Source organism: Myotis lucifugus, unplaced genomic scaffold, assembly GCF_000147115.1.
Source record: "Myotis lucifugus unplaced genomic scaffold, Myoluc2.0 scaffold_906, whole genome shotgun sequence".
Taxonomy (NCBI): domain Eukaryota; kingdom Metazoa; phylum Chordata; class Mammalia; order Chiroptera; family Vespertilionidae; genus Myotis; species Myotis lucifugus.
The window spans coordinates 22,209-33,456 of record NW_005871954.1 but is presented as its reverse complement, the minus strand read 5'-3'; the positions used below and the strand labels follow the sequence as shown (position 1 = coordinate 33,456).

General features: G+C 48.6%; 1 protein-coding gene across 1 annotated transcript in view; it reads left to right on the top strand.

Moving 5' to 3' along the window:
• The first annotated feature begins 2,540 nt into the window (after nt 1-2,540).
• The window catches only part of ASRGL1 (asparaginase like 1), a 10,996-nt gene continuing 2,288 nt past the window's right edge, over nt 2,541-11,248 (top strand). Inside the window, exons 1-2 of the mRNA XM_023747557.1 lie at nt 2,541-2,679; nt 3,516-3,673. Coding sequence (XP_023603325.1) covers nt 2,575-2,679; nt 3,516-3,673 — 263 coding nt within the window. The 5' untranslated portion in view covers nt 2,541-2,574. The remainder of the gene's footprint in view (nt 2,680-3,515; nt 3,674-11,248) is intronic.

Genomic DNA, 11,248 nt, shown 5'->3' with positions numbered 1-11,248 from the left:
AACTTGTTTAAGCTTTTCCTCCCCTTTTTTCCCGGGTGTAACCTCTTCACATCGTTAAGAGGTGTTCTTATGACATCTTTCTGTGGGGGCGTTGGGGGTAGACTACATACCATAAACTGCGTGCATTTTGAGTTGTGAAAAATGCATAATACACCTGTGTAATGACATCACAAGCAAGATTTTAAAAAAAAAAATTTGAGAGGACGCTTATTAGAGTTGGGGATAGTGACCCAAGGAAGGGCCTAGGGTAGAAGCAGCAACAGGAGAGAGGGGGGGCTTCTCTGGCCACTGAGAAGTCAGGTAAAAAGGGACCTTGCGGCAGGTTGGGGGGGGGTTAGCCCTGGTGGAGCTGCCACTGGCCATTGTGCGGCTGGTGCACGGCTGGTGGGGTCTCTTCGAGTTTAGGTGATGCAGGCCTGTGGGGGGACAAGAGGGGAGGGGAAGGCTGGGACATGCTGCTGGGAAGGGGAGCGCGCCCACAATCAAGGTTTAAAACCTTCCCATCACCCCCAAAAGTCGCTTCTTTGCCGTGACTCTCCCCCACTCATCCCCAGCACCAAGCGTCCACTGAGCTGCTCCTGTCACTGTAGACCAGCGGTTCTCAACCTTGGCTGCACATTAGAGTCACCTGGGAATCTTTTTAAAATCCTGATTTCCGGGCCTCATCCTCCGGAAATTCTGTTTCTTTGTGATGCGGCGGGGGCCACGACATTAGTCACAAAAAAACAGAATTTCCGGAGGATGAGGCCCAGGAATCAGGATTTTAGAAAGATTCCCAGGTGACTCTAATGTGCAGCCAAGGTTGAGAACCACTGCTGTGGACGGATGTGCATTCTCGGGAACGCCGTGTAAATGGCGCCGTGCGGAATGTACTGGTTTGTGTTTGCCCCTTCCACTCAGTGGATTAGAGTCATCACGATCATAACTGCTCTGAGTGCCCACTGCTTACCCGACAGTGTCTGCGAAATGTGCATGATGAACTCATTGCGTCTGCACGGTGGTCTGATGAGTTGGGTGTAATTACTATGCTCGTGTGTCAGGTGAGAAAACTCAGGTACAGAAAGGTTATGTGGCCCAGCCAGTGGCGTGGCTCAGTGGTTGAGCGTTGACCTAGGAACCAGGGGGTCACGATTCGATTCCCGGTCAGGGCACGTGCCCGGGTTTCGAGCTCCATCCCCAGGGTGGGGCGTGCAGGAGGCAGCCCATCCATGATTCCCTCTCATCATTTGTTAGATCTATACCTAATTATTTCATGTCTTTTGGTGGCGGGGTAAATACGACATGCTTTTTAAAATTTCAGTTACCGATTGTTCATTGCTGGGTTATGAAAATAGTTGATTTTTGTCACATGCGTATTTGCTTATTTGCATTTATCTCCTTTTGCATGTGGATGACCAGGTGTTCCAGCACCATTTGTTGAAAAGGCTTAGCTTTGCTCCATGTGGTTGCCTTTGCTCCTAAGATTCTGCACCTTGTTCCGTGTGTGTGGGTTTTCCCACCCCACCGAGCAATGCTCGGGCACCGGCTAGGTGTCCAACAATTCAGCTCAATTCTGACCCATCTACACCCCTGATCGGGTGTTAATCCCACCCAGTAGGTTCTAGTTCAGTCGTCTTTTGTTTTCATCTCTAGAAGTTCTATTTGAGCCTTTTTCATAGTTTCCTCCACGTTCTGGTACATAAGGAATATAGTTATAACCGCTGCTTTAACATCCTTATCTACTAATTCTATCATTTGTGTCATTCCTGGATCTATTACCATGGATTGATTTTCTTTTCCTTATTATGGGTCATGTTTTCCTGTTTCTTTGTGTGCCTGGTAATTTCCTACTGGATACCAAACACCGAATTTTACCTTGTTAGGGCCGGATATGTTTATAAGCCTTTAAACATTCTTGAGGTTTGTTCTTATTCCATTTTTACAGATAAGGAAACCATCACAAAGACATTAAGAATAGCTAGACTGCCCTAGCTGGCTTGGCTCAGTGGATAGCGTGTCAGCCTACGAACTGAAGGGACCCAGGTTCAATTCCAGTCAAGGGCATATGCTTGGGTTGCAGGCTCCATCCCCCGTAGAGGGTGTGCAGGAGGCAGCCGAACAATAATTCTCTCATCACTGATGTTTCTCTCTCTCCCTCTCCCTATCTCTCTGAAATCAATAATAATTTTTTTTTAAAAAAAGAGATAGAGTGGCTAGACTTATAGGCATTATGCAGGCCGAGAAAGCTGGAGGAAGTGTCCTAGCGGGAGGGAGGACAGCATTGCCAAGCGCAGGGCAATGAGAGCTGGTGGTGCGTTCAGGGAAACCTGACATGTCAGGAACACGTCGCCCGGGCGAGGAGGGGAAGCTGGGAGAGTGAGTCAGAAGGGCTCCGTAGTGTTGATTGGCAGGTCATGGGGTACCAAGTCAGGTTTCTGTCTTAAGAAATATTCCTTTGGCGACGGAGTGGAGGGGGAGGTAAAGTGGGCAGCTTAGCGGGAGCTCGGAGCCAGTTCTGAATTCTGGATTCTTGCTTTCCCCTTCCTTGTGGGTTTAGGCTGTGGATCCGTCTTGAACGTAAATGGGGAGGTGGAAATGGACGCCAGTATCATGAGTGGAAAAGACCTGTCTTCGGGCGCCGTGTCTGCCGTGCGCTGTATCGCGAACCCCATCAAGCTGGCACGGCTCGTGATGGAGAAGGTATGCGCGGCCAGAGAAGCGCCCTTTCCCTGGGGGCTGCCACTGCCCTTGGTGACCAAAGGGGCCTGCCTGTAGGGACATGCTTGAGATCACTCTTCCAACGTGTGCGAAAGAAGGGAAGGAATGACAAGTGGACAATGTAACTTGACCAGTGATCGCTCCGTGGACAATGTAACTTGACCAGTGATCGCTCTGTTTCCCTGTTATGTTCTCGTGTCCAGCCTTCTCACAACACGTAGAACATAGCACATGCAAACTGAACAGACCAGCTGTTTAATAGGATGTGTTAAATAAAAACGGATCCTGTTCTCTAAATGTAAGATCATATGTAGCCCTGGCCGGGTGGCTTGGTTGGTTGGAGCGTCATCCATACACCAAAATGCCAGGGTTCAAGTCCCAGTCAGGGCACAGACCTAGGTTGCAGGTTCGATCCCTGGTCGGGATGCATACGAGAGCCATCTGATTGATGTTTCTTTCTCTCTCTCTCTCTCTCTCTCTCTCTCTCTCTCTCTCTCTCCCTTTCCTCTTCCCTCTCGTTCCCTCTCTTTTCCTCTCTCTCTAAAATGTTTCAATATATTCTCAGGTAAGGATTTTTTTAAAAAAACATCTTATGTAAGTCATATCTCTAGCATTATACCATCATTTTGGTTTTTGTGGGGGGTTTTTTTAATAGAAAACTCAGAGCCAGCCTCTTTTCAACATTCAGAAAAGTGAGCCGCTGAAATCTGCATTTCTGAGGTTTTGTACCCGGAGAGGAGTAATTCTCTTCACACGGTAGGAACAGCTAAAAAGATTTCCACTGTTTCAAAAACTCACCACGTTTCCATCTGGTCCAGACGCCTCACTGCTTCCTGACTGACCGGGGGGCCGCGGAGTTCGCAGCCGCCATGGGGGTCCGAGAGGTTCCTAGGGAGCAGCTGGTAACAGAGAGAAGCAGAAAACGCCTCGAGAAAGAGAAGCACTGCAAAAGCGCTCCGAAGCCAGAACCCCAAAAGTAAGCGCCGTCTGTGGCTCTCGGTGGGGGGATGCCCAGGTGTGAAAGGCAGGCAGATGTCGGATTACTTACAGTTAGTTCTTCAAGAAGCCCAGTAGCGCTCGGCTGTTTCACTCTTTGAACAGCATAATGCACACTAAGTAACGGGAAGACTGCCCCTTTGCTTTTTAATAATAAACTGAACCTCATTGATTACTGCTACCTCGGGCCCAGTGCACAAAATTCATGCACTGGTAGGGTCCCTAGCGACTGCTGGCCAGGTACTCCCTCCCGGCCGCCTGCTGCCACCAGTGGCAAGGGTGTCCCTCCCTTCCCCTGGCCACCTGCCAGCGCCAGGGCCTCCCTCCCTTCCCCCGCCCAGCCCGCCCCCTGTTCGAATTCCCGGAAGAACTCTGGTGGAGGGGATAATTTGCATACTACGCTTTTATGATATAGGACAGTGATGGCGAACCTATGACACGCGTGTCAGAGGTGACACGCAAACTCATTTTTTTGGTTGATTTTTCTTTGTTAAATGGCATTTAAATATATAAAATAAATATAAAAATATAAATCTTTGTTTTACTATGGTTGCAAATATCAAAAAATGTCTATATGTGACACGGCACCAGAGTGAAGTTAGGGTTTTTCAAAATGCTGTCACGCCGAACTCAAAAGGCTCGCCATCACTGATATAGGATGAGAACTCACTCACACTAGGCTAGCAGAGCTCCCTCCCAACATGACTTAATACAAGCGTGCCTGCGTTACTGTGTGAACTCACCAATGCTTCTTTTTCTTTTTTTAAATATATTTTTATTTTATTGTTTTTTAAAATATATTTTTATTGATTTCAGAGAGGAAGGGAGAGGGAAAGAGAGAGATAGAAACATCAATGATGAGAGAGAATCATTGATTGGCTGCCTCCTGCACGTCCCCTACTGGGGATCAAGCTGGCAACCCAGGCATGTGCCCTTGACCGGAATCGAACCCGGGACCCTTCAGTCCGCAGGCCGACGCTCTATCCACTGAGCCAGACCGGCCAGGACTCGCCGATGCTTCTGGACCAGCTTGCTATCTTATAGACTAAACACGCTCTGTCATATGGTGTCCCCTCTGGGGCTCCTTAAGCCCTTTTAGGGTGCAGAGAAATCAGCACAGCTCTTAGAGCAGCGGTTCTCAACCTTCCTAACGCCGCGACCCTTTAATACAGTTCCTCATGTTGTGGTGGCCCCCAACCATACAATTATTTTCGTTGCTACTTCATAACTGTCATGTTGCTACTGTTATGAATCGTCATGTAAATATCTGATATGCAGGATGGTCTTAGGCGACCCCTGTGAAAGGGTCGTTCGACCCCTTTGGGGGTCGCGACCCACAGGTTGAGAACCGCTGTCTTAGAAGTTCGCATTAATCCTACGTCCTGAACTACAGTTTTCTGTTACAGGGGTTCAGAATCCCAAATAAAACCCCCCTTATTTGAAACGAAATGTGAGAGATGAAATTTGAACGTGGCCTGGGAGTGTACAACGGAACGGAATCTACTGACCTTGCCTGGTTTTCAGATGTGAGCCGTTTAACCAGAGGCGTCTCTAGTGTCACCTAGTCCTAGGGAGCTTTCTCAAAAGCAGCGTGGCCGGCCTCAGATGGGCGGCAGGCGGGTACAGGAAGGCGTCTCCCGCGTTAAGGGTGTGTTTCACAAGGGTGGCCTACGTTGGCGGCTGTTGGTAACCCACGGAGCGTGCTGTGGTGTCCGCAGGCCGGCGTCCCTGGAACGGGGAGGCTCTGTCAATGGTTCATGTACGTTTTCGCAGATGCCACCACGCTGTTTTCTGACACACCTCTCCACCAGCCAGGATTGCACGAAGGGCTTCTGCCCCGGGCCCTGCCCCTCGGGGACCCTCAGATCACAAAACCACAAAGCAGTTGGTGTGTTACAGGTACCGGGGCGCCTGTCACTCAGCAGCGGCACCGCGTGACCCATAGCCCTGGTCGTCCCCGCTCGCGACTAACACCATTCAGCCCCCAGGGAGGCGCCTCTGTGCGCCCCTTGCTCTGTGTCCTGGAAGCAAAGGCCGCCTGAGTCTAAAGGTCGGTGGATCGCGCCTCTGCCGGCCTCAGCAGGCCCCGCTCGGAGTGGGAGAGAGCGAACAGCAGCATCAGGTAAGAGAAAAAGGCAAGCGAATAGCTTGTCCAGTCAGTTCTCGCATAACCGAGTGTGGCTTCTCGGGAGTCCACGTCCCCGTTCTCTTTGTTTAAATGTGTGGTTCTGGGGTGTTCGTGAGTTGGCACAGCAACTGTCAGACTTGTACTCGAGGGCTGATGCCTGTCACTCTTCAGTTTGTATACACAGGGTGTCCCCCCAAAAATCGATACACACTTTAACAGCTGATACTTCAGTGTTGAAAATGAAATGTATTTTAATAAATACTGCCTTTATAATTATTCAAAGTGTGTGTATACATTTTGGGGGGACACCCTGTATATGTAGGTCTAGATCAGCACTGTCCAATATGAGTGCCTTATTTTTAAAAAGTAAAAAGAAACAGGTGAAATTAATATTATATATATTGAACCCATTATGTCATCATCAGTATAAGAAATTATTTGAGCCCTGGCTGGTTTGGCTGAGCGGATAGAGCATCGGCCTGCGGACCGAAGGGTCCCAGGTTCGATTCCGGTCAAGGTCACATACCTGGGTTGCAGGCTCCTCCCCGGCCCAGGCCCTGGTCAATGATTCTCTCTCATCATTGATATTTCTATCTCTCTCTCTTCCTCTCCCTTCCTCTCCCTTCCTCTCTGAAATAAAAAAATATGTATTTAAAAAAATAAAATGATCACCTGGCCGCATGGCTCAGTGGTTGAACATCGACCTGTGAACCCTGACCAAATTTAAGAGTCATTGTAATTCATGGTTTGACTGTAATATTAATAGACTAGAGGCCGAGGGCACAGAATTCATGCACGGGTAGGGTCCCTAGGCCTGGCCGGAGATCAGGGCTGGCCAGGGCCTCCCTTCCCCGGCTGCCGGCCCAGGGGTCTTCCTTTGTTCCGCACCGCACCCTGGTGGTGAGCGCATGTCATAGCAAGCGATCAAACTCTCGATCTCCCGGTCAAACTCCCGAGGGGACAATTTGCAGATTAGCCTTTTATATATATAGATAATTTTGCATCTTTTAGGAAAAAACTAACTTTTTAAAACTGTACCTAAAATTTTTTCTACTGTTTTGCTCTTTAATTCTGATGAAACTATATTCTAATTTTGTGCGTTCATATAATTACATTTCGCTTTTTCAACCCTAGATCATTGAAAATGGGTGCACATCTCACGCTCTTGATAGAAAAGACCAGAGGAGCTCCCAAAGGAAAAACTGAGAAGGAAGAAGAAAAAAAACCTCCAAGAAGCCATCTGCTTGCATTTTTAGAGGCAAAACAGTAAAAGGAGGCCACCTTCTTCCAGGCTGAGCCCACAAAAGCTACACACAGGCGGACAGTCTCTGTCCAATGAAGAGCTCATGACTCGTCCAAACAATGAAAGTCACAACAACACTCTTCTCTCCAAATCCACAACCTGGCGGGTCCGGATGAAGTCCCCGCAACCTCGGCTTCTTCCCCAACGGACGCCTTAGCTGCTAATCCACAGCCTCCCGCACAGAACAGGACGGAGCAGTTGCCAGCAGTCGAGGGGACGCTGCCTCGACAGCAGACCACTGATAACACGGGGAAAACGCTGGCATGAAACATCAGTGTCGTGTCCTTCAAAGAATGAGACCAGGTGCCCGATATTAGCCAAGCCAAACGCTGCCTTCCAGGCACGCAACACAGTGTTTACAAAAACAATGGAAACTTTCTAGGTTGAGTAACAGTTATTTCACAATCTGATAAAATGCCAAACGTGTGATTAGGATAAATAATACGGAAACTAATGATCACTATCTAGATTGATTGAATGGGTAATACGTGAGAGATGAAATCCCATGTAAACTTTTTAAAGTACTCAGTTCAACTAGAATGTTCCCTGGTGAGAAGACATGTTGAACAGCTAACATTCTGTGCGTCGTTACACTCCCCTGTGAAGAAAAGCAAGCTTAAATCAATGAGCATTTCAGTGGCTTTACACCTGCTTTTTAAGGGATGCGTTTTGAATGAAGAGAAGAATTGGGGAACGCTTTTTAACTTAGACTAAAATTAATGTTTAAAATGATCGCCTAGCCCTAGCTGGTTTGGCTCAGTGGATAGAGTGTCAGCCTGCAGATTAAAGGGTCCCAGGTTTGATTCCACTCAAGGGCACATGCCCGGGTTGTGGGCTCGATCCCCAGTAGGGGGTGTGCAGGAGGCAACCAATCAATGATTCTCTCTCATCATTGATATTTCTATCTCTCTCTTCCTCTCCCTTCCTCTCTGAAATAAAAAAATACATATTTAAAAAAATAAAATGATCACCTGGCCGCATGGCTCCGTGGTTGAACATCGACCTATGAACCAGGAGGTCATGGTTTGATTCTGTCAGGGCACTGGCCCTGGTTGTGGGCTCGATCCTCAGTGGGGGTCGTGCTGGAGGCAGCCGATCCATGATTCTCTCTCAACATTGATGTTTATATATATCCTTCTCCCTTCCTCTCTGAAAACAATAAAAATATTTTTAAATAAATAAATTAAATTAAATGATGGAAGGCAAGCCTATGATAAGGGAGCTAACGTGGTTGGTAAGCAAAAGGTATAGAAGCATGAAGTGTGGCCAAGAATCCAGCAGTACTCTGTGTGACACGCGTACAGCGCACGGTTTGAATTTTTCTAGGAGACACGCCCTCAGCTGGGCCAACAGTGAAGATGCTGTGGGTCTAGATCTGCCCAAAATGGAGCAGCTTGGTCAGACGCATAGCTGACTTCACAACGAATCTCAGACACGTGGTGGGAACACCAACAAAATGCTGTTGAAGTAATTAAATCCAATCTAAAATAAATAAATAAATAAAATAAAAAATAAATCCAATCTAGATAAGAAGAGTTGAGCAAAACCACAGAAGATTCTCAAAGAACAAATCATGGCCTTTAACAGAAAGTGAAATTTAATGTTGAATGTATGCTATCTACAGTCACTTAGTTTGAACTGTCAATTTCTATTGCTAAGCTTAACAAAAGCTTTGAAAACATCCAAGTTTGGTTATTTGCTTTTTAATAGGATTAAAAGTATCCTTTTAAGTTTAGAGAAACAAAACCAAAAGTGCATCTGAACTACGCAAGAATAACAAGCCCATAAAATATCAGGAAATTGGATCAAGGAAACAAAGATATTGGTCTGACCTAAATCTTGAAACCAGTTTTTACTGAGGCTACTTTTCTGTTCACTCTCAGAGCGTAGCACCACTTGAAGAGAGGTTTGAACAGCGTACTGCTGTCTTCAGTTTTCTTTATAACTACCAGCATTTAAATTTGAAAGAACTTAAGATGTTCTGCATGGATCTAAATAAGGGATTGTGATGCATCTGATCAAATGAAAGTGGTAATATCTTCTGTGAGGAGAGTTTATCATATGTAACCCCGTATTGCATTTGGGTGTGGTAATGTCAGAATCGGGATTCATTTCCAAATCTAGGTAATTCTGCTTCCAGAATTCTATTGGAAATTCCAGTTGCTGCTGCCTCAGCGGAGCGAAGTTTCTCCAACTGAAATGAGTTAAGAACTTGCTAAGAAGTCTATGGACTCAGGAAAGTCCGCCTCGTTCAGCGCTTCCCCCGTGGGGTGGGTGCTGTGTGGAAATGCTGATTATGAGAACGTCGTCGGTGCTCTCTGATACGAGGCGAGGAAAATTAACTTCACGGAGTAAATACACAACCGATGTATTTTGTGTGTGTGTCTTGTTTCACTCATCCCGGCGTCCCCAGCTGATGAGAGGATCCAGATGTGAACAATAACAACTAAGTCCTCATTGATGGTTTGTCAGCGTTCAGTCATATGAATACCATAGCAGGACAGTATATTTTGAGACACATTTATCACATGTTTATAACTAAACTAGAGGCCCGGTGCATGAAATTTGTGTATGGGGAGGGGGGAGGGGGGCCCTCAGCACGGCCTGTGCCCCTCTCGAAATCTGGGACCCCTCGGGGGATGTAGGGCCTAAACCAGCAGTCGGACATCCCTCTCGCAATCCCCCTGCATGCACCAGTGACCATACTTTTCATACAGGTGAGAGGCATCTTGCTGTTGTATGGGCAGCTACATTTATTTGCCCTGATTATAAAAAGTAGTACATAACATGATCCTTCTGAGGCAGTTGTACTATTTCCCCCATCTTATGGGTGGAAAAACTGAAGTAGAGAGAAATTAAGTAATTGGCGTTGTCACACACAGTTACAAGTGTCAGAATCAGGGCTGACCACAACATGTGCAAGCCAGAGTCCATGCATGTCATCGCTGCATCATCCTGTTTTTTCACTTTTAGAGTAGCCTTGCCAGGTTTTAATTTTTAACTCTTAAGAGACTGTTCCCAACATATAGGGTAGGGTCCCTAGGCCTGGCTGGCGATCAGGGCCATATGTGGGGCAACCAGTGAGCGGGTGATCGGGGGACCCCCACTGGCACCCAGCTTGGCTGGCAGCCTGGTGCTGCCTGCTGGCCGGTCCCACCCCCTGGTCGCCTCCCTTTGGGGGGGGGGAGGAGACAGATGCTCCTGCGATGAGGGTCTGCCCCCCTGGTGGTCAGTGTGTGTCATAACAATCGGTCGTTCCGCTATTCAGTCAGTTTGCATATTAAGGTTCGGTCAGTTTGCATATTAGGGTTTTCCCCGCGGGAGCAGGCCTGCTCGCCCCGTTGGGCAGCGTGTAGGAGTGCCATCGCTGCACCGGCTGCCGTAGATGCTGCCACGTGGTTTTCCAGAGGCTGTCTTCATTGTTGTTTTGTTATCCTCATTCGAGGATATTTTTCCCATTGGTTTTTAGAGAGAGTGGAAGGGAATGAGGAGAGAGAGAGAAACATGGATGTGAGAGAGGCACATCAATTGGTTGCCTCAGGGTTGGTACGTGCCCTTGACCTGGAATCAAACCCGAGACCCCTCGGTGCACTCACGGGCCGACGCTCTATTCACTGAGCCACCCTGGCCAGGGCTCCGGGGGGGCTTCCCATCTCCTGCGGGGGTGAGTGAGGACCCAGGCCCCGCACAGCCCGGCCCACACCCGATACCAAGGCCTCCACTGTAGCCGCGTGGGGGTGGCGCAGGTCCTTTCTAAGCCCCGGCTGATGCTGTGACTCGTCTCCGCAGTCACTCGGTGGAAGCCCTCCCGGTGGCCTGTGCGCAGGGTGGCCCTGTGCTGCGGAGTCCAAGCCGGGACTCCATGCTGAGCGTGCAGGGGCCACTGAGCCTGGAGGGCGGCCTCAGACAGGACTGACCTGGGTGGCCGCCTGGGTGGTCACCCACCTGCCCCAGCCTTCCGTCTGGCTGCCGGCCAGCCCTGTGGTCTCCCACACCCTCCCTGGCTTTGGTCTCTCCCGCCACGGTGGCCTCCCCGAAATCCCACGAGCTTAGCAGCTGTGTTCGGGTTTGGGGGGTCAGCGGGGCTGGCCCCCACTTCCTCCCGAGGCCCTCAACACAGCCCA